Below are 23159 nucleotides of genomic sequence, written 5' to 3' on the forward strand. Positions count from 1 at the left end.
TGTTTCCCTCTCTCTCTCCCCAGATGCTGAGCTTTTCCAGCATTTTTCTGCTTTTTTGAGTTTCAGATCTCCAGCATCCGCAGCATTTTGCTTGTACTTATTGACAGGTTTCAATTCCGGTGCCCCTCTCCAACGAGGCTGCCTGACCGACTGCTGAGTATTCCTGTTTTGTTTTGTTTCAGGGATTTCCAGCAGCTGCAGCATTTGGCTTGTGGTCGGCAGCAGTGAAGTCTGCGAATTAAGAGGAGGAGAGTGGGTTGCAATGGAAAATGCGTTTGTTTTGGTGCCTCTTCGTGTGGTTGCACTGTACTCTCTGGGCTGCAGAGGGCGGTTATCGGTGGGGCTGACTCTCCTCCCCCAGCCCTCCTACCCACCAGCCCCCCTCTCGGTGACTACGCACGAATCGGCACGTAGTGTGAACCTGCTCGCTCCCCCACCACAACACTGTCGCCCGCCGCCTGCACGCGCCAGCGGGAGCAGCTTCTGCAGCGTCGCGGCCGCCTTTACCCCGAGCGGCCCGCGGTGACCGCTCGGGGCGGCTGGGACCGGCCAGCCGTCGGCGCTGCCCCGGTGCCGGGGCCTCGGAAAAGCGCTCGAGAAGGCGGCGAGCTATTTGGCATCGAGGCGGGGGGGGGAAAGCGGCGCAGCCGCCGCCGGGCGGAGGGTGAATGATTGACGGGGGGGCGTGGGCGCTGGAGGCCCCGCCCGCTGGGCGCGCAGCGTCCAATGGGCGGCGAGCGCTGGCTTGTTACAGCAGGGGTGCGCTGGGCACGGGATGCGAATGTAGCGCGGGCGCGTGGGTCCTGGAGCCAGGGTGAACGTTCTGAAGATGGAATTTTGGAACATGTCTCCGCTCGACTCGCAACAGCAGCGGCAAGAAGCTGCTGCGCCCTTAGACTTGGTGGGCAAGCGCTTCCTCTGCGTCCTGAGCAGCTTCAGCCAGGAGCTCGAGCCCGGGCGAATGTCAGAATGGAACTGGAGGGCAGGGATCATCAGAGCCGTTTCCCACAAAGATCTATCAGACACAAATTTGTTGGTAAATGTGAATTTTTTTCTCTCTCTCCTTTAATCTTACGGCCGGGGATGTGGATGAAGAGCATTTGAAAATCGTGAAACAGCTTTTAAAAGGAAACCCTGTACTTAGGAAAATACATTAAGATGTTTAATCAACAATCCACGTTTGGGAGGAAAAAGTAGGGAGACTTGTAAGGGTTAAAATTCGCAGTTCAAGAATTTCAGCTAATTTGGTGAAATGTAGTATTTGAATCAACAGGCTGTGACTTTTCGATCATCTTAAAGCTCATGGAAAATATTCCTTTCTCTTTGCTCTAAGAATAAAATGAATAATGTAACTTGCGCCCCTGCTTTTCCCCCTGGTATCAGTGCTGTGTTGCTTTGCTTTCGAGCGCTTTCCATAAATCTGGTCTACAATTGAATATTCCAGCTGGCTTGGTTACCTTTACCGAGATGAATTTGGCAGAGGGGAGGAAACTAGACAACAATTCACTTATCCGTTCACTGGATTTACCTGATCTTTAAATGACAACTACCGTTGTATCAAGCTAACTGGGCAGCAGCAGAGGGTAACAAGCCTTAACCTTGTTGAGGATTAGCACGGGGTGGGTGTGTGTGTGTGTGTGTTTTTAATTGATTGAGTTCACCGCCGGAGCAAAGAAGCCGGAAACTAGCAACTCCAGCTAAATCAATGCCCATCTGAAAGTGATCCTTCTATGCTTAGCAAAGCTAAGAGAGGCAACTTAACTGATGAGTGCCGATATTAAACAAAACTTCAGCGTGAAGGATCCATCCGTGGCTTACTAGGGAAGTTAAGGATAAGCTTTTAGCTTTTTGTTTTTATCTTAAGTTAAGGATAGTATTAGATTAAAGTAGAAGGTTTATAATGTTGGAAAGAATATTGGTAAGCCTGAGGATTGGGAGAATTTTAGAAACCAGCACAGAATTGTTACAGTGCTGAAGTAGACTATTTAGCCCATTATGTCTGCACTGGCTTTTGAATGAGCAGTTCACCTAGTAACAATCCCCTGTTTTTCTTCCCTGTAACCCTGCACATTCTTCCTTTTCAGATAGCAGTCTAATTTCCTTTTGAATGTCTCGATTGAACCTGCCTCCACCCCACTTTCAGGCAGTGCATTCCAGATCCTAAACAACTTGCTGCATGAAAAAGTTTTTCCTCACGTTGCCTTTGCTTCTTTTGCCAATTACTTTCAGTGTGTGCCCTCTCATTCTTGATGCTTTCACTAGCGGGAACAGTTTCCCTCTCTCTACTCTGTCCAGACCCCTCATGATTTTGGATAACTCGGTCAAATCTCCACTTCTCCAAGGCAAATTTGTTGCGCTATTAAGGGTGAACTGCATTTTTGGAGGTGCTGTCTTTTAGATCAGACATTAAACCGGAGCCCAAGCTGCCCATTTAGCTGGAAAAGAACTTATGAAACTTTTCTGAAAAATAGTAGGGAGGTCCTAGTCAACATTCCACATTCTTCAACTACCACCATAAAAACAGATTAGCTGGTTATTCATCTGCTGTTTTTCTGCCCCCCCCACCCCCAACCAAAAGCAACAGTGACTTCATTTCAAAATAACTTGATGCCTGTAAAGTGCTTTGGTATCTCCTGAAAATTTGAAAGATGCTATATAAGTGCACATTCACAGCACAGAAGGAGGCCTTTTGGTTCATCATGTCTGTGCTGGCTCATGGAATTGAGTACATATTTGTAAAGCATAGAAATGGCAGACAGATGGGATTAGAATTGACAACCCCAGCACTAGCATCGATGCACCTGCCCAGAAGGTTCCTCTACGCTGTAAATTCTGTTGTGATAATTAAAAACTTGGCATCCCTGTATTAACCAGTTGATGAGGGAAATATTGAATGCAAGTAAACTAATCAGGATTTTTTTTTAAAACTTTTAAACATGTATAAAGGAGAAGAGTAGCTGAAGTAATTTCTGATCCCTTAGAGGCAGGCAGAAGAGAAATTATCATGGGGAATGAGGGAATGGCAGGAGCATTGATTAAAAATGTTGTCTAACTTCTCCAAATAATATACCAGAAATAGGGGATAACCAAGGAGCTAATATATCAACAAAGGAAAAAGTATTGGAAAAACTTGAGACTAAAATGCTGACAAATCTCCAAGACCTGATGGCTTACATCCTATGGCTCTAAAAGAGAGAGCTATAGAGATAGTGGATATGCTAGCTACGATGTTCCAAAATTACCTAAGATTCTAGATTAGTCCCAGCAGATTGGAAGTTAGCAAATGTATCACTGCTATTCAAGAAAAGGAGGGAGCAATATTGGGAAACTACAGGCAAGTTAGCCTGACATCAGTCTTTGGGAAAGTGCTGGAATCTATTATTAAAGAAGTCTTAACAATGCACTAAAAATTATAGTTGATCAGATGGAGTATATTTGTCAAATTGAGTTTTTGAGGTAACTAATAGGGTAGATAAAGGGGAACCAGTAGATACACAAGGGGTTAATACACAAGATAAAGGCTCATGGATTTGGGGAAGTGTCACATTATTCACTTGGGTGATAAGAATAGAAAGATAGAATATTAAAACATGTGAAACTTTTAGATGTTGTTCAGAAGGAACTGTACAAGGAGCACAAAAAATTAGCCTGCAGATACAGCAAGCAATTAGGAAGGCAAATAGCAAGGGAATTGGATACGAGAACCTAGGAAGTCTTGCTACAATTGTAGAGGTTTTTGTGAGATGACACCTGGAATACTGCGTGCACTACTACCGTGCTAAATAGGATAGACTATGAACACATCTAGCAACTCGACTGCGCAACCATGAGGCGCTGTGGGCCATCAGCAGCAGCATTGTACTCAACCACAATCTATAACCTCATGGCCTGGCATATCCCTCACTCTATCATTATCACCAAGCCAGGGGATCAACCTGGCTCAATGAAGAGTGCAGGAGAGCATGCCAGGAGCAGCACCAGGCATACCTAAAAATGAGGTGTCAACCTGGTGAAGCTACAGCTCAGGACTACTAGCCTACCGAACAGCATAAGCGGCATGCGATTGACAGAGCTAAGCAATCCCACAACTGACATCAGATCTAAGCTCTGCAGTCCTGCCACATCCAGACGTGAATGGTGGTGAACAGTTTGGGTTCCGCAGGGATCACTCTGCTCCAGACCTCATTACAGCCTTGGTTCAACATGGACAAAAGAGCTGAACTCCCAAGGTGAGGTGAGAGTGACTACCCTCGATATCAAGGCAGCATTTGACCGAATGTGGCATCTAGAAGCCCTAGCAAAACTGGGGTCAATAGGAATCGGGATGTGGGGGAAAACTCTCTCCGCTGGTTGGAGTCATAACCTAGCACAAAGGACGATGGTTGTGGTTGTTGGGAGGTCAATCATCTCAGTTCCAGGAGATCACTGCAGGAGTTCATCAGGGTAGTGTCCTTGGCCAACCATCTTCAGCTCCTTCATCAATGACCTTCCTTCCATGATAAGTTCCAGCAGTGGGGATGTACGCTGATGATTTTGTTCAGCACCATTCGCAACTCCTCAGATACTGAAGCAGTCAATTCTGAATGCAGCAAGACCTGGCAGTGAATGTCTGGAATTCTCTACCCCAGATAGTTGTGGATGCTAGATCACAATGTATTTAAAGAGGAGGTAGATAGGTTTTTGAAATATCAGGGAGTTGAGGACTATGAGGCATTGGCACAAAAGAGTTGAGGCGTGGGGCAGATAAGCCATGATCTTATTGAATGGCGGGGAAGGCTTGAAGGGCCGAATGGCCTACTCCTATTTCTTATGGACAATATCTAGGCTTGGGCTGACAAGTGGCAAGTAACATTAACGCCACACAAGTGTCAGGCAATGACCATCTCCAACAAGAGAGAATCCAACCATTGCCCCTTGATGTTCAATGGCATTACCATCATTGAATCCCCCACTATCAACATCCTGGACGTTACCATTGACCACAAACTGAACTGGACTAGCCATATAAATACTGTGGCTACAACAGCAGGTCAGAGGCTAGGAATCGTGCGACAAGTAACTCGCCACCTAACTCCCCAAAGCCTGTCCACCATCTGCAAGACATAAGTCAGGAGTGTGATGGAACACTCCCCACTTGCCTGGATGAATGCAGCTCCCATAACATTGAAGAAGCTTGACACCGTCCAGGGCAAAGCAGCCCGCTTGATTGGCACCACATCCACAAACATTCATTCCCTCCACCACCGACGCACAGTAGCAGCAGTGTACCATCTACAAGATGCACTTCAGGAATTCACCAAGGCTCCTTAGACAGCACCTTCCAAACCCACAACCACTACCACCTAGAAGGACAAGGGCAGCAGATAGATGGGAACGCCACCACCAGGAAGTTCCCCTCCCAAGTCACTCACCACCCTGACTTGGGGAGATATCGCCGTTCCTTCATTGTCGCTGGGTCAAAAACATGGAATTCCCTTCCTAACAGCACTGTGGGTGTATCTACACAGGTACTGCAGCGGTTCAAAAAGGCAGCTCACCACCACCTTCTCAAGGGCAACTAGGGATGGGCAATAAATGCTGGCCTAGCCAGTGAAGCCCACATCCCGTGAATTAATATTTTTAAAAAAAGGCTTGGGCTGACAAGTGGGAAGTAACATTCTCGCCACACAAGTGCCAGGCAATGCCCATCTCCCAACAAGAGGAAGTCTAACCATCGTTCACTTTTGTATGTGTAACTGTTATAAAATGCTTACAAATAGCCTTCTTTCAAACTTTGAACTCATTACACAATCTTAATGCTGTTTGGCAAGTGACTTATTTCTGACAACTGCAAAAGTTGAGGAAAGTAGTGATGATAGATTAAAAATAGCTTATGTTGAAATCCACCAGGTATGCAGTTATATTGTAACTGGAGAGTTGGTATGAAAAGTTTTTGCTTTGCACTGACTCTGTAATTGTAGCTTTAATCCTTCAGGACCCTGATGGAATGGAACAAAGTGGTGTGTTTGCACCTGATTCTGGACTCCATTTTAGAGAATCCCCTTTTTGGTTTGGTGACTGCACCTAAACTGGATTTAAACTTGAGTCTCTAAACTTCTATGTTAAGTATTACAATCCCTTCCTTTGCTAGAGGCCTCTCTATACCCCTCTCCCTATGGTTGTGAACTCAAACTCAAGATGAGGCTTTGTCTGAATTGAGCATGTGGGTGTAATAAGCATACTAATAAACCCGATTTTACATTCTTCTAAAACCTGATTTGATCTTCATTTGCTTTGACAGTGGAATGAGGAATGATTTAGCTGAACAGTTAAATGATTAAAATTTATGGCGATGCACCAATTTAAACTCAAATGTGCTTCAGAGATATTGCCTTTTTTAATAAAGAAAGACTTGTATTTATCTTGCGCTTATTGTGACTATCGAACTATCAAAAGTGCTCTAAAGTCAATGAAATACTTTCAGTGTGTGATGTCCAGTATCAGCTGAGATCATAAGTCAGATTCCAGGGCAGAGCTGGCTTGATAGACCCTAACTTTTATTTTTCGTTTAGAAACGTGGAGGGTGGCTACTGAACAGAGCCACTGGAGTCAGCTGCTGAACTTTTAACAAAAGAGTAAACATTCTTTAAAAAAAAAGATGAACTATATTACACTACTCCTTCACCCCAACTATACCTTTACAGATATGTATACAAACTCGTAAAGATAACATAAGTTACAAAATCTGTTATACACTAATGTTAACAGTAAGTATATAGTCCATGTAAACTAATAGGCGAACTGCAGTCAGACACACAACACTCCAAAACCAAATGTTTATGGATTTCTCATCAACAGCACCCCAGATGCTTGGTGAGACCACACCTGGAATATCGTGTGCAGTTTTGGTCTCCTTATCTGAGGAAGGATGTTCTTGCTATAGAGGGAGTGCAGCAAAGGTTTACCAGACTAATTCCTGGGGTGGTGGGACTGATATATGAGGAGAGATTGAGTCGGTTAGGATTATATTCGCTGGAGTTCAGAAGAATGAGGGGGGGATCTCATAGAAACCTTTAAAATTCTAACCGGACTAGGCAGGGTAGATGTAGGAAGGATGTTCCCAATGGGTTCAGGGGTCACAGTCTGAGGATACTGGGTAGACCATTTAAGACTGAGATGAGAAATTTCTTCACCCAGAGAGTGATGAGCCTGTGGAATTCGCTACCACAAAGTAGTTGAGGCCAAAACATTGTATGTTTTCAAGAAGGAGTTAGATATAGCTCTTGGGACAAAAGGGATCAAAGGATATGGAGAGAAAGCGGGAGCAGGCTGTTGAGTTGGATGATCAGCCATGATCATAATGAATGGCGGATCAGGCTCGAGGGGCCGAATGGCCTACTCCTGCTCCTATTTTCTATGTTTGTCACAACGTGAGCCAGCTGGTCTCACCGAAACACTGTTTCTGACGAGGGCTTCCAATCTGCACATTCGAAGAACTCTCTCCCAAACAACGCTTTCACTCTGATGTCTTCAAAAATCCGCCTCCAGGGTTTCAACCTCTTTCTGAAGTTCATTTTCCCCTGGATCTCTACGTGCAATGGCATAGCGGTATTGTTGCTGGACTAGTAATTCAGGGTAATGCTCTGGGGACCCGGGTTCGAATCCTGCCACAGCAAACGGTGGAATTTGAATTCAATAAAAATCTGGAATGATGACCATGAAACCATGGTCAATTGTAAAAAAAAAACTAAACCCATCTTGTCCTTTAGGGAAGGAAATCTGTCCTTACCTGGTCTGGCCTATGTGTGACTCCAGACCTCACAGCAATGTGGTTGACTCTTAAATACCCTCTGAACAAGGGCATTTAGGGATACCCATATCCCATGAACAAAAAGAAGCATTCAAGCTTCATCTTCCAGGCAAACACACACACACACACTCTCGGATATTCAGCTGTGCCAAGCAGAACACCACTGTTCCAAAAGCCCATAGTAAGGGTTCACCAACCTTTAGCTGTCTCCTCAGACCTTCTAGCTTCTCTTAAGCCCCTTTTGCTTTAAGTTTGCTCCCTGCAGCTCTGTCTCTTTAATTCAGAGACTTTTCTTTTTCTGCTCCTTAGTTTCAATTCTGCTTAACAGGGCCTGTTTCAGATTCCTGTTCTTGTTCCTTGAGTTGACGGTCTTCCTCAGACATCTTTCTGCCCCACTCCCTGGTTTGAGACCACCTTCTTTGTTTTGGGATCTGCTCCTGGTCCCTCTCATTTGTTCAGCTTCCTCTGATACTCTCTTCCGGATGGTGTTCTCTTCTCTGTCACCTGACCCTCTTCGTGCTGTTTCACTTTCTTCCTTGTTTCCCTTCTGCGCAGATGCACAGAGCAGGCTTCCTGGTTGCAGATATAACCGAAACAAACTGCGCATATGCACAGGGCTGTCAACCAACCTGACGATGAGAAAATGGACCAACTGTGCATGGGATGTGGTGGCGTAGTGGTATTGTTGCTGGACTGGTAATCCAGACACCCAGGGTAATGCTCTGGGGATCCAGGTTTGAATCCCACCATGGCAGATGGTAGAAATTGAATTCATCAAAAATCTGGAATTAAAAGTCTAACGATGACCATGAAACCATTGTCATAAAAAACCCATCTGGTTCACTAATGTCCTTTTTCAGGAAAGGAAAGATGCTGTCCTTGCCTGGTCTATATGTGACTCTGGACCCACAGCAATATGGTTGGCTCTTAAGTGCCCTCTGAAATGGCCCAACAAGCCACTCGGTTGTATCAAACTGCTACTAAGTCTTCAAAGGAATGAAACTGGATGGACCATCCGGCATCGACCTAGGCACCGGAAACGATGACGGCAAACTCTGCCCTGTCAACCTTGCAAAGTCCTCCTTACTAACACCTGGGGGCTAATGCCAGAATTGGGAGAGCTGTCTCACAGACTAGTTAAGCAACAGCTTGACATCGTTATACTCATGGCATGGAATCGTACTTTACAGATAATGTCCCTGACACCACCATCACCATCCCTGGGTATCTCCCTGTCCCACTGGCAGGAAAGACTCAGCAGAGGTGATGGCACAGTGGTATACAGTTGGGAGGGAGTTGTCCTGGGAGTCCTCAACATTGACTCTGGACCCCATGATCTCTCATGGCATCAGGTCAAACATGTGCAGTGAAACTTCCTGCTGATTACCACTTACTGCCAGCCTGCCCCCACGTGCCCTCCTCCTCGTGCTGAACACCACTTGGGTGGCAAGGGCACAGAATGTACTCTGGTTGGGGGATTTCAATGTCCATCACCAAGAGTAGCTTGGTAGCACCACTACTGACCGAGCTGGCCGAGCCCTAAAGGACATAGCTGCTAAACTGGGTGTGCGGCAGCTGGTAAGGGGTGTCAACCTGGTGAAGATGCAACACAAAACTACTTGCATGCCAAACAGCATAAGCAGCAAGTGATAGAGCTAAGCGATCCCACAACCAATGGATCAGATCTAAGCTCTGCAGTGCTGCCACATCCAGCCATGAAGGGTGGTGGACAATTAAACAATTCACTGGAGAAGGAGGCTTCACAAATCTCTCCATGCTCTATGATGGAGGAGCCCAGTACATTAGTGTAAAAGATGAGGCTGAAGCATTTGCTACAATCTTCAGCCAGAAATGCCGAGTGGATGATCCATCTCGGCCTCCGGAGGTCCCCAGCATCACAGATGCCAGTCTTCAGCCAATTCAATTTGCTCCACGTGATATCAAGAAATGGCAGAAGGCGCTGGATACTGCAAAGGCTGTGGGCCCTGACAATATTCTGTCAGTAATACTGAAGGCTTGTGCTCCAGAACTTGCCATGCCCCTAGCCAAGATTTTCCAGTGCAGCTACAACACTGGCATCTACCCAGGTATGTTCTGTACACACACAGCAGGACAAATCCAACCTGGCCAATTACCGCCCCAACAGTCTACTGTCCATTACTGATGATGGAAGGGGTCATCAACAGTGTTTTCAAGTGGCACTTGCTTAGCAATAACCTGCTCACTGCTCAGTTTGGGTTCTGCCAGGGCCACTCCGATCCTGACCTCATTACAGCCATGGTTCAAACATGGACAAAAGAGCTGAACTCCAGAGGTGAGGTGAGTGTAACTGCCCTTGATATCAAGGCAGTATTTGACAGAGTGTAACATCAAGGAGCCCTAGCAAAACTGGACTCAATGGGAATCCGGGGGGAGGGGGGTGTGTCTCTGCTGGTTAGAGTCATAGCTAGCACAAAGGAAGATGGTTGTGGTTGTTGGAGGTCAGTCATGTCCACTCCGGGACATCAGTTCCTCAGGGTAGTGTCCTCGGCCCAACCATCTCCAGCTGCTTCGTCAATGACCTACCTTCTATCATAAGGTCAGAAGTGGGGATGTTCGCTGATGACGTTCAGCACCATTTGCGATTCCTCCGATACCGAAGCAGTCCATGTCAAATGCAGCAAGACCTGGATGATATCCAGGCTTGGGCTGACAAGTGGTAAGTAACAGTCATGCCACACAAGTACCAGGCAATAACCATCTAGAGGGAATCTAACCATTGCCCCATGACATTCAATGGCATTACCATTGCTGAATCCCCCACTATCAACATCCTGGGCGTTATCATTGACCAGAAAACTGAACTGGACCAGGCATATAAAAACTGTGGCCACAGGAGCAGGTCGAAGACCAGGAATCCTGTGGCAAGTAACTCGCCTCGCCTCGCTTCCTGACTTCCCAAAGCCTGGCCACAATCTTCAAGGCACAAGTCATGAGTGTGATGGAATATTCCCCACTTGGCCTGGATGAGTGCAGCTTCAACAACACTCAAGAAACTTGACATCATTCAGGACAAAGCTGCCCACTTGATTGGCATCCCATCCACAAACATTTAATCCCTCCATCACCGACACACAGTAGCAGCAGTGTGTACCACCTACACGATACACTGTAGAAACTTACCAAGGCTCCTTAGACAGCACCTTCCAAACCCACAGCCGCTACCATCAAGAAGGACAAGGGCAGCAGATATGTCGGAACACCACCACCTGGAAGTTCCCCTCCAAGTAACTCTCTATCCTGACTTGGAAATGTATCATTGTTCCTTCATTGTCGCTGGGTCAAAATCCTGGAACTCACCTTCCTAACAGCACTGTTGGTGTACCTACACCACATGGACTACAGCGTTTCAAGGAGGCAGCTCACCACCACCTTAAGGGCAATTAGGGATGGGCAGTAAAGGCTGGCCTTGCCAACGATGCCCAGAAGTTCAGAGGCCTGCTGGGAATTGTTAGTTCCGAACTCTGAAGGCCTTTGACCTCCAATATAATAGGCAACTTTTTTTTCTTTTTTGGTTTGTCACTTGTTCATGGGATGTGGGCATTGCTGGGTTCATTACCCATCCCTAATTGCTGTGGGTCTGAGGGCATTTAAGAGCCAACCACATTGCTGTGGGTCTGGAGTCACATGTAGGCCAGACTAGGTAAGGATGGCAGATTTCCTTCCCTAAAGGGCATTAGTGAACCAGATGTTTTCTTTTTAACAACAATCAGCAATGGTTTCGTGGTCATCATCAGACTTTTATTGAATTCAGATTTCACCATCTGGGTGGTGGGATTCTAACCCGGGTCCCCAGAGCATTACCCTGGAATACTAGTGACAATACCACTATGCCAGCACTAATGCACAGCACGCTCCTACAAACAGCGGTGTGATAATGATCCAATCATCCTTCTGTTTTTATGGTGTTGATTGAGGGATAAATATTGTCCAAGACATTGGGCATACCTCCCCTCCGAATCTTCAAAATAGTTACACCCACCTGCCTGAGTAGACGATTTAACTTAGAAGTTCACCTTAGTGGGTGGATTGACCTTCATAATTGCAGTTAGCACAGGCTAGAGATCTCTTTGCCCTTCCAACTCCGAGGAGGGGGAAAAAAAGCAAGTAAAATGCACAAATTGATCATTTGTAACTGTCTATGTGGAGTGCTTCTGTTGGAAAGGCATAAAACTGGGTTCAAATTTGAACTCAACTGTATGATTGGAGCAAATTCCAAAAATGTTTTGCAACAGGGTAACTAAGATAAAGGGTGGGAGAACCTCAAGGCAGGGCTGCAGAATATTCATCTGAATATAACCTAGGGTTGCCGTTGTATTTTCATTACAAATCTTTTACCAGAGGAGGAGGTAAAATAAATGGTGGGATGGAAAAGAAGCAGAAAAATCAGTGGGTGGATTGGCTGTTCTCTGCATACATAATATATACAGCAGAGAAAAAGACAGTTCAGCCCCTGTGCTCATGATTATGCCCCATATAAGCCACCTCCAACCTTACTACTTCCCACCTTTTATCAGCGTAGACTTCCTGCCCTTTCTTACTTACCTAGCTTTACCATTAAGGTAGGGTAGGGGGTTGAAGGATAGGAACCTTAGGATAATACTATGAATGAGTTTTTAAATAGATGCTGCTGTTTCCTACTAGTCATTTTACAGTGGAAAACTTACATTGTAGAAATACTCCAATTATTTTACTCACATTTAAAATCTAGCTAGCTACCTGCTGGTCCCATACGTTTGGGAAATTGAGTGGGCCCTTGCATAAGCTGAGAACCGTCCATTCAAAGTGCTGCTAATATTACAGTAATAAAGCTACTCAACTGCTAGACAACAAAAATGCTGATGCTCATTTTTATAAAGCCTATTGTAAGCCCTGTTCTGTGTAATAATCTATTATACTTTTACCTCTGTCCACCTTCAGTGGCAGAGGTAAATGTTTTCACCCATGTTTTAGTCTGTTTGTAAACAAATATATCTCAAAAGCTAATGAATGGATTAGCAAAACTTGGTATACAGGTAGGATATGGCCCAAGAAAGAACTGGTATTCGCAAAGATGCAGATCTGGATCCTGGACATTTTTAAAGAATCCGTTAACATTGCTAGATAGGATGAATTGTGTATTTTTTTTTAGAATGCTGTTGATTACCTCAGCTGCTGTGGTGCAATTTGTCACAGCTGTCAAAATATGAGCAGAGTTTTCAGAGCATGTTGTTGGGTGTAGATTGGCCTGAAACCTGCTCTGAGAGGTGGAAACTCTTACTACAAAGCTGAAAAAAAAATATTTTATGTACAGAGCATCAACCAGGCAGGGAAAAACCATGAGGATGAACTATGTAATTGTAGTAACGTTGAGTTAGCACAGCATGGTGGAGGTGTGCATTTCTTGAGCACACTCTTTGCTTGTTATATATAAATGAAAACAATTTTCAGATAATTGGTAAGGGTTCCAATATACAAACGTGTAGCACCTCGTCAGTACTGCAATCTTATCAGCCTAAAACTTTAGGTAACAGTGGATTAATTGGTCATATTCATTTATGTGTCTCTCTCTCTTTCCCTACTTCAGGTCTTTTTAGAATTCGATGAAAGCTGGTGTCGGTGGATGAAACTTCATGACGAGGAGCTGAGGGTCTTCCTGATCGAACACCAGTTAGTTTTGGCTGAAAGGACATCTCCAAGAGAAACTACAGATGGTGTGCAGTGGCCTGTGCTGGTAAGGAATTTTTCTTTTGTATTTTTAAGTATTGGCGGTTAGGGGCGAATGTTCTTGAACCAGACAAAAGTCGACAGACAACAAAGTTATTCCAAACATCTAGGAGATTTATCAAGCAGCGATCATACTTAACTGCTGCCATTTTTGTTAACGGACTGCAAACATTCTTTACTCCTCGATACAGCCTTGACATGGGTAAAGGTGTGAACTGGCTTCTTCTCTTGAATTCTGCTTCTCCTGGTTTCTCTGTTCATTGTCTCTCTCTTCTATAAGGTAAAACTGCACGGGACCTCTACAGAGAGCCCTTATCTCTCTCTAGCTCCCATCTCCAGGATTTCCCCTGCCATATTTGGTAAAAATCCAACAATCGATTTGCACAATTCATAACCTAATCTATATAATTTAAACCATTCACAGCTACATCAGTAGACTCTCATACCCTGGTGAGAGCTATATTCTGAAGTATAATTTACAAAGTTAGCATGCAGACACCTTTTAATAGTTCTTTACAGTTAGGGTCTTTAATAATACAATCAGAAGTATGCAGACCCCCTCCCAATGATTTAACTGTCCTTTACCTGTCTTGATTGTTAATTTATACATTCCACAGACAGACTCGAACAGTTTAAATTGTTCTAGTTTCCATTTAACCATTCTAACTTGTTCTAACTTCTTGCCCTTTGTCTCTATAAATGTCTAGTTTCATACAACATGTTGTCCCTAATGATCGCATGACATCCTCATTTACACCTAACCTAACTGATATAAGCAGTAAACTCCCTTTAGAACACAACCCAGCAATTAACCCTTTGCTTTACCAAAGGTTAATTTAAAACACATGTGAAAGGTACATAGCATAAAATTCATAATACAGAAATATATAAAATGTCCACTTTTTTTTACAGTATCTAATATCATCATTGCAGTTCAGTTTTTGTTTGTACCAGGTTCATTTTATAGAGGAAATCTTGAACAGTGATATTTTCTTGAAGATTTCTTCCCACTCCGTCAATCTGAAGAGCCCATGTTAACCAAGCTTCACAGCTGTGTGGCATGTTGCTAGAATCCTAAGCCTGTGTAACTTTGTCAGACCTGGATTCACAACCAGATTTTTTTCTTCTAAAATTAACATGCCTAGGCTCTCCCGGCCACGGAACGCTTCTCTTCTCAGTGTGAATTTTTGAGACTGTTGCTCATGTGATTGACTTCATTCACATCTGTTCTCTAATCTGAATTCCCTCTTTCCTGATGCATGTCTTCGTAGTTTGTGGGGAAACCCCTTTTGATCTGAAGCACACGGTTTTGTTCATTAAGTGACTGTACCAAAAATGCACAACCCGCTGAACAATCGTGAATAATCACTGTTGACGGCTGCAGACTAAATGTTAAGTTGTAGGGCTATGTGAATATGTCAGCAAAATTCTTCACGTTCCTTGGGCAAAGGTGATTTCAGCCTTGGCATCAAGCAATTCCCAAGTCAAATATACTCTGTTCCAATGATGTCTTCCAGAGCTAAGAAAAGGCTCCTGCAGCATGCGCACCCCCCCACAACCCATGCCCAACTGCAGCAAGGTACCCCTTCTGTTCTTTAGCCCACACAGTTTTGCCTGACCAAGACTGGCTAGTCGCAGTGCAACTTGGAATTTTCTAGCATCCCCATTTGTAAGGGAGGTGTCTCCAAGCACTTTCCAGGGCAATATATACAAGTAGGCTTTAACAGGAGAGAGTAGTGGAGTAAATAGATTGAGGGGATCAATAAGCGGGGTCTTTCTAAAAGGTTTTTGAATTCTAGTGACTGAAGGAATAGCTGCCAGTAGGGGGTGGGGTGGAGAGATGAAGGGTGCACTGGGGCCTGAGAAGATTGTGACTTCAGAGTTGGCAAGGCTGTGGCATAATTTCAAGATGAGAACAACAGATCTTAAAAGTCATTCGGGCTGGTAGAGCAATGGATGGAGGTTTGGATGCTGGCCTCTGTGTGAGTGAGAAATTAAGCCATTTATACATAAATTGGGATAATTTTGTCCTGTGAGCTGACCACCAGATTTGCTCATTTCACCTCACTTGGGATTTTTTCAGCTGACTTGAACTATTCACTCTGGGATCTGGGTTGGATCTGTAATAGATCCCAGATGTGAAAAGTTTCAGTCACTGCTGTAAGTCTCCGTTATGACCTGTTATCCTAATTTTGGGCTTTTATAGAGTCATAGAATGGTTACAGCACAGAAAGACGCCATTCAGCCCACTGTGTCCCTGCAGAGCTACCTGGCTAATTCTACTTTCCCACCTTTTTCCTGCAGCTCTCCATATTTTCTCCTCATTCTTCCTACCAACATTAATCACTTCACACTTCTTGCATTAAATTTTATCTGGCACCTATTGATCCATTCCATCAGTCTTTTGAAGCCTATCATTCTCCTCCTCACAGTTGACAGTACTTCCTAGTTTTGTATCATCTGCAAATTTGGAAATTGTGCCCTGCACACCCTAGACAGGGTCATTAACATAGATCCAAGAAAGCCGTGGTCCTAATATTGACTCCTGGGGAACCCTATTTTTATATACCTTTCCCCAGTATCAATATCAGCTGTTTACCATTGCACTGTTTCCTGTCGCTCGGCCAACTCCGTATCCATGCTGCCACTGTCCCTTTTAGTTCATAGGCTATTAATTATAATAGCAATTTCAGCGGAACCATGAGATTGTTTTAGCAATCAAGAGACAATATTCTAGTTCCACTTCCCTAAGGTGAAATGGAGCTCTCTGTCTCGGACCCAAATTAATGTAGCAACTGTTCCTGCGTATAGCTTAAATATGTTTTTGAGTCTTGCACATCTCTGTCTGACAGTAGTTTTCAGTTGTGGTGATTGTGTTTCAGACTTTTAAATGCTTGATGGACAAAGTTGGTTTTGGATCGGTGACCCCTGTGGAATTTCTTGTGGACAAGTACCGAATGTTTCTGCAAAAAGAAATCCCTCTTCAGCCATTAAAGGTAACTAGTTTCTCACTAAGTTTGAATGAAGGAGGCTCTTTGTCTCATTTGACTATTCTGCTAACAATTTGCTGAATAGATAGCACTCACCTTAGATGGCCATAATAATGTAGCACTTGGTTGCATGCGTGCATACTTTGTCTGGAGCTTGAGCCCATGCGTTTCTGCTACGTCCAAGCTGATCATTCTGTGAAATGAGACAACTGGAGATTGAAACTCCAACTGTGCCCTCAGTAATGTGTCACAGGTCTAACTATAGAGGATTGATCAATACCACACCTGCCATTCTTGTAATTTGACCCATGACCATGTACCATTCCACTTTCCCCCTGATTGCCCCATTTTGGTTTGGATTTAGTTTGTCAATGTTAGTTGATTTAGGTAGGCATTTACAAATATTTGTTGCTTCATGCCTTTCTGTGAGAAAGACAGGGATGGGGAGGGAAGAGAGTCTTGATTTTTGTCTCTGTTTAGCCAGATTTGCCAAAACCAGCCTACACCAAATGGAGATCCTGTTTGAAATTGGTAGGACCAATGTTGTTGAACCCAAACCAGAAGGATAGGATTGACACTGCTGATTTCATAAAGGACCATTGTGTTTTAGAGAGAAAAGGGTTAATGGATTGTCTAAAGCATCAGAGAAATTTCATGCCAATGCATTTGACTGCACCTGCATAGTATTTTTTTTTCATTTCCTCTTCCTGCAGCCCCTGGCCTCATGAACGTTTCACCACTAAGCAAATGAGATTTTTCACTCTTGACTGCTAGAACTATTTTGAGCATTTCTGTTGATTGCACCGAGCTAATGAAAACTGTGCAGTTTTTGTTAGTCTCTAAACACAGAGGCTGAGAAGCAGAACTATGATGATGCTGGTCTGTGGGTTACAGCCATTGCCACAAGTTCATAAGTTACATGGGATAAGCTTTCTTTAAAAATGAGGACTAAATTGACTTTGTTGGGTTGACATAAGCCTGAGTGCTTCCATTACTGGATCAGCGCTACATGACTGATGTCATAACCACCCATTATTACTGTAGGGTGCCTCCCATTTCACAGTTTGATTGACAACTACAAGTAACCACTCTTTGAAGTGGGACTATGAATTCCAGTACTTGTTATAAGGGATTGTGCACTTGAATAAGTGGGCATGTTATAAAGATCTATTTAGTTGAAGGAATGCAAATGTAGTAAATGGGTTTCTATGAATGAGCATTTTTTTTTCAATATAGTAAAGTCTGCAGTAGACACCTAGAACTTTACTTTATCTCATCTCTGCATGGGTCCTGAGCTCTACCATTGGTTGGCATGGGAGGTGTAAGAGTGGAGGGTCGGGGGAGCATGGGTTGGCACTGGGGGCCATGGGGGTTGTGTGGGGGACATGAGGTGGCATGGATGAGGCATGGGGAGTGTGTGGAGAGGTGAGGGCTGCAGGGATGTATTTTTTTCTCATTTATGGACACTGCTGGAGCCCTGAGTCAGGTCTTCTGCCCAGCCCGCCTCTGCACCCGGCAGCCTCCCCATTTCTTTGTGAATCACCCGCCCCAACTCCGCCTTCCTTCCTACCCCCAACCCAGACTGAAAATCCGATGTCCAGGCAGCATTTTTAAAGGTTGAGTTTGTGGAGCTGTGGAGCATTTCCCATCCCTGTGCACTGCTGATAGGATACAAAGCAGAACATTGAGGTGGCTTTCCCTCACTTGATCCTGATCAGCTTATGTGTGTGGGCATCATCGAGAAATGAGATGAGACACAGCTATAACGCAACCCAAAACTGAAAGACCTAATGTGCAGATGATGAATGGCTACATAGTTAAGGTACAAAAGGATGGCAGCATGACTCAGAATATAAAATATGAGTATTTTGTTACCCTGTTAAGCAACCGCTACTCATTATGTACTGTGACTTGTACTCTTAAGATTAGAAATTATTTATTAATTCTCATTATAGTATCCAATTGTAATATTGACCACGCCTTTCTGAAATCAATCACATTGCAAGGTCCTCTGTACAACTGAAGACTTAAAACTGTGACCTTTGAATGGCCTTAGCACATTTACGTGACTGACTGCCAATTTCTGTCTTTTTCCTGTGCCTTTTCAATAAAACACTTCACTGTGTTAAAGCTTGTAAATCAAAATTGAAGTCTTTAAAGTTTGATTTTTGTATGTTAAGTTTTTTTTTTTAAAAATTACATTGTAAATGTATTCAATAGATGAATAAGGATTGCTGGGCAAAACACCTACGGGACAACAAGGAGATTTGTGCCAAGATTAAGACCTGGTTCATTAAAAAATCAACCCAAGAACTGTTCCTATATGGTAAGTATCCTACTGTTTTTCCCAAAAATTATGAAAATTCAATTGTTAGTAATTTTGAAGACCTGTTTGTCTTGTAGTTAGTTTTCCTTGATGTGTTTGTTGCAATTAAAATTTTCTTCAAAAGAAGGGGAAATCATGTCTAACAAATTTATTAGAATTCTTTGGGGAGGTAACAAGCAGGATAGATAAAAGGGGAGCCAGTAGATGTAATATATTTGGATTTCCAAAAGGCATTCGATAAGGTACTGCACATAAGGCTACTTAAGGCCCTGTATTGGGGGTAGTATGTTAGCATGGATAGAGGATTGGCTAACTAATAGAAGACACCCAATTGGGATAAGGGGGATGTTTTCAGGATGGCAACCTGTAACTAGTGGAGTGCCACAATTATTTACAATATGTATTAATGACTTAGATGAGGGAAGTGAATGCATTATCACCAAGTTTGTGGATGACACAAAAATAGGTGGGAAGGTAAATGGTGAGGATGACACAGTCTACAGAGGGATATAGACAGGTTAAGTGAGTGGGCAAGAACTTGGCAGATGGAATATAATGTGGGAAAATGTGAGGTTATGCACTTCGGCAGGAAGAATATAGGAGCTGAATATTATTTAAATGGCAAAAGGCTGCAGCACAGCGGGATTTGGGAGTCCTTGTGCATGAATCCCAAAAAGCTAACCTACAAGTTCAGGTCAGTCATCTCAGCTCCAGGACATCACTGCAGGAGTTCCTCGGGGTAGTGTGTTCGGCCCAACCATCTTCAGCTGCTTCGTCAATGACCTTCCTTCCATAAGTCAAAAATGGGGATGTTCGCTGACGGCTGCACAAAGTTCAGCACCATTCGCAACTCTTCAGATACTGAAACAGTCCATGACCAAATGCAGCAAGACCTGGACAATATCCAGGCTTGGACTGACAAGTGGCAAGTAACATTTGTGCCACACAAGCGTCAGACAATGACCATCTCCAACAAGAGAGAATCCAACCATCGCCCCTTGATGTGTAATGGCATTACCATCACCAAATCCTCCACTATCAACATCCTGGGGGTTACCATTAACCAGAAATTGAAGTGGACTAGCCATATAAATACTGTGGCTACAAAAATATGTCAGAGGCTAGGAATCATGCAACAAGTAACTAACCTCCTGACTCCCCAAAGCCTGTCCACCACAAGGCACAAGTCAGAGTGTGATGGAATACTCCCCACTTGCCTGGATGAGTGCAGCTCCTCCAACACTGAAGAAACTGGACACCGTCCAGGACAAAGCAGCCCACTTGATTGGCCACCAAATCCACAAACATTCACTCCCTCCACCACTGACGCACAGTAGCAGCAGTGTGTACCATCTACAAGATGCACTTCAGGAATTCACCAAGGCTCCTTAGACAGCACCTTACAAATCCACAACCACTACCACCTAGAAGGACAAGGGCAGCAGATAGATGGGAACACCACCGCCTGGAAGTTCCCATCCAAGTCACTCACCATCCTGCCTTGGAAATATATCGCCGATCCTTCACTGTCGCTGGGTCAAATTCCTGGAACTCCCTTCCTAACAGTACTGTGGGTGCACCTACACCACATGGACTACAACAAGGCAGCTCACCACCACCTTCTCAAGGGCAACTAGGGATGGGCAATAAATGCTGGCCCAGCCAGTGAAGCGCACATCTCGTAAATGAATGAATTTTAAAAAACAGGTAATAGGGAAGGCAGATGGAATGTTGGCCTTTATTTCAAAGGGAATAGAATATAAAAATAAGGAAGCCTTGCTAAAACTATACAAGACACAAGTTAGACTATACCTAGAACACTGTGAACAATTTTGGTCCCCTTATCTATGGAAAGATATACTGGCATTGAAGGCAGTCCAGAGAAGGTTCATTAGGTTGATCCTGGATATGGATGGATTTTCTTATGAGGAGAGGTTGAGTAGGTTGATTCTGTACTCATTGGAGTTTAGAAGAATGAGAGGCGACCTTATTGAACATATAAGATTCTTAGGGGGCTTGACAGGGCAGATGCTGAGAGGTTGTTTCCTCTTGTGGGAGCATCTAGAACCAGAGGGCATAATCTCAGAGTGAGGGGGCGCCCATTTAAAACAGAGATGAGGAGGAATTTCTTCTCTCAAATTGTAGTCAACCTGTGGATTTCTTTACCGCCGAGGGCTGTACAGGCCGGTCCGTTAAGTATATTCAAGGCTGAGATGGACAGATTTTTAATCAGTAAGGGAATCAAAAGTTATGGGGGGAAAAGGCAGGAAAGTGGAGTGGAGTGGAGTTGAGGATTATCAGATCAGCCATGATCTCATTGAATGGTGGAGCAGACTCTGGGCCGAATGGCCTACCTCTGCTCCTATGTCTTATGGAAATAGAAATTACAGCTATTCCTGTTGGCACATTGGGGCTGTCAGTGAAGCAGCAGGAATCCTAACATCTGAGCAAAAATGTTCATAGCTCAAAATCTGAAATGAGAGACAGAAAATACACAGCAGGGTACTTGACATCAGAAAGAGACAGACGGATTAAGTTGGTGTTTGGTTGGTAACCGTCATTCAAACCTTCACCGGTTGTGGAGTAAAACTCAAATGATCTGATAGTGACTGGTCTTCTCTGTGTTTCCAAATGTTAAGATTTCTGGTTATGTGGGGCAAGGGGGGAATCTTAGTGCTGCAACATGTTCAAAATACCACTGTTGCCCCAAACCTAATTCTCCAAAGGATTAAATTCACAGGGCGGTGCATTTGGAAAATTAAATTCGGATTAAGATGGGCATCTGAAATGGTGCGCTGGAGTCAATAAAAGATAGTTTGACTTCTACTGATGGTTCACACTTTGTTCCTATGACAACTCTTCATCTGAACTCCATAGAGGATCATTGATCAGTGGAAGCTATTCGTGGGCAGGTAGTCAGTTTGATCACAAGTGGATTCTGGAGTTAAGCTAATAAGGGGAAAAGTCAGGAGACTGCAGGGAGAGGCGGTTACACTCTGGTCTGAATGCAGTAGTTATTCTGTAAGTCGAGTACGGTAACATGGGGAAACTTGGTGTCTTCATTATTTCGTATTACGTTGAGTCAAGCTGCATTGAATGAAATTCTTCTCGATGCAGCTATTGGTCTGCACGTTCACATGCTGAGAGATAAAACAGCTTAATACTTCATATCCAACTTTGTATCTCCAAAGTATTGACCTGCCTTTGTGGAGATTGAAGAAACGAGCATGCAACGGATGTGTCTGATCGGATCGGATCACGTTGGCATGCTATTGTTGAAACCATGGGTTATGTTAGCATGCAAGTGGATATATTTCAGTGTGAATGTACTCCATCATCTGCTTAAGGTGTGATTAATGTCACCGAGCCTGTGGTGTCAGCAGTAGACCTGAATTTATAGCATCAGCATTTTCTGGGTGGTTTTTGTTTCCATCTCTCTACCTTTCATGACTAAAAGGCTGAGACCACTGACACCCCCTCCACTCGCATCTCCCCTGCTTTTGACCCAGACACATTAAAGACCTAAGCAAGCCAGACATGAGTTCACCTGCATGTTGACTAGTTTTTGTAACTGACATTATACTTGGTCTTAACCTATTCAGATAATGATGGTGTGAAAATAATCTTGATCAGACAGTCTAGACTTTTGGATTTCAAATAGGGAAGAGCCAATTGTTTTCAACAATTAATTAATTAAACTTGATCTAATTGGTGGCTGTACAAAATGGTACTCTGAACCTCTATGAATAATTGGCAACCATAGACTGAAAGCTTTACAGTGCTTACTTTTAACCTATGTTCCTCTATTTATCAGGTAGTAGCAATCTGGCTGGCTATAAAGTTAAGGTGTTTGACTTGAAATCTGCTACACATTGGTGCCCAGCCACAGTGACTCATCACAATTCAACCACTCGATTAGTGCAGATCAAAAGCGAACAGGTAAAGGAAGTCTTTTGACAATAGCTAAACATGTACTCTTCTAGTCTGCCACTTCTTGTTCTTCGACTAAGATGGAGGGATTTCATATATAAACAAGCTGATTTAGCTCAGAGTGATGATGAACTTTAGTATCTGTTCAAGTATGTTGCTCCCTAAGTAGTAACACATTGAAATTCCAACAGACTCTGCTGCCCAGAGTGGGTGAATGTACCTAATTGGATGATCTTATTTAGATTCTTTATTATTATAAACGGGTTTTTATTGTTGTGATTCAAATATTGAGGCAAAGGAATACTCTTGAGAGAATTGTAAAAACTGTATTCATAAGCTAAGCCCAATGCTAAATTTGAAGGCTGCCCACTGGTGTCGA

At 43.8% G+C, this 23159-nt stretch overlaps 1 protein-coding gene across 1 annotated transcript in view; it reads left to right on the forward strand.

Annotated features, from left to right (window-relative positions):
• The first annotated feature begins 403 nt into the window (after window positions 1–403).
• LOC144687569 (lysine-specific demethylase 3A-like) overlaps window positions 404–23159 on the forward strand; it is a 65561-nt gene continuing 42805 nt past the window's right edge. Inside the window, exons 1-5 of the mRNA XM_078553884.1 lie at window positions 404–1036; window positions 13395–13541; window positions 16417–16530; window positions 18745–18850; window positions 22665–22789. Coding sequence (XP_078410010.1) covers window positions 830–1036; window positions 13395–13541; window positions 16417–16530; window positions 18745–18850; window positions 22665–22789 — 699 coding nt within the window. The 5' untranslated portion in view covers window positions 404–829. The remainder of the gene's footprint in view (window positions 1037–13394; window positions 13542–16416; window positions 16531–18744; window positions 18851–22664; window positions 22790–23159) is intronic.

Source organism: Cetorhinus maximus, chromosome 1, assembly GCF_964194155.1.
Source record: "Cetorhinus maximus chromosome 1, sCetMax3.hap1.1, whole genome shotgun sequence".
Taxonomy (NCBI): Eukaryota; Metazoa; Chordata; class Chondrichthyes; order Lamniformes; family Cetorhinidae; genus Cetorhinus; species Cetorhinus maximus.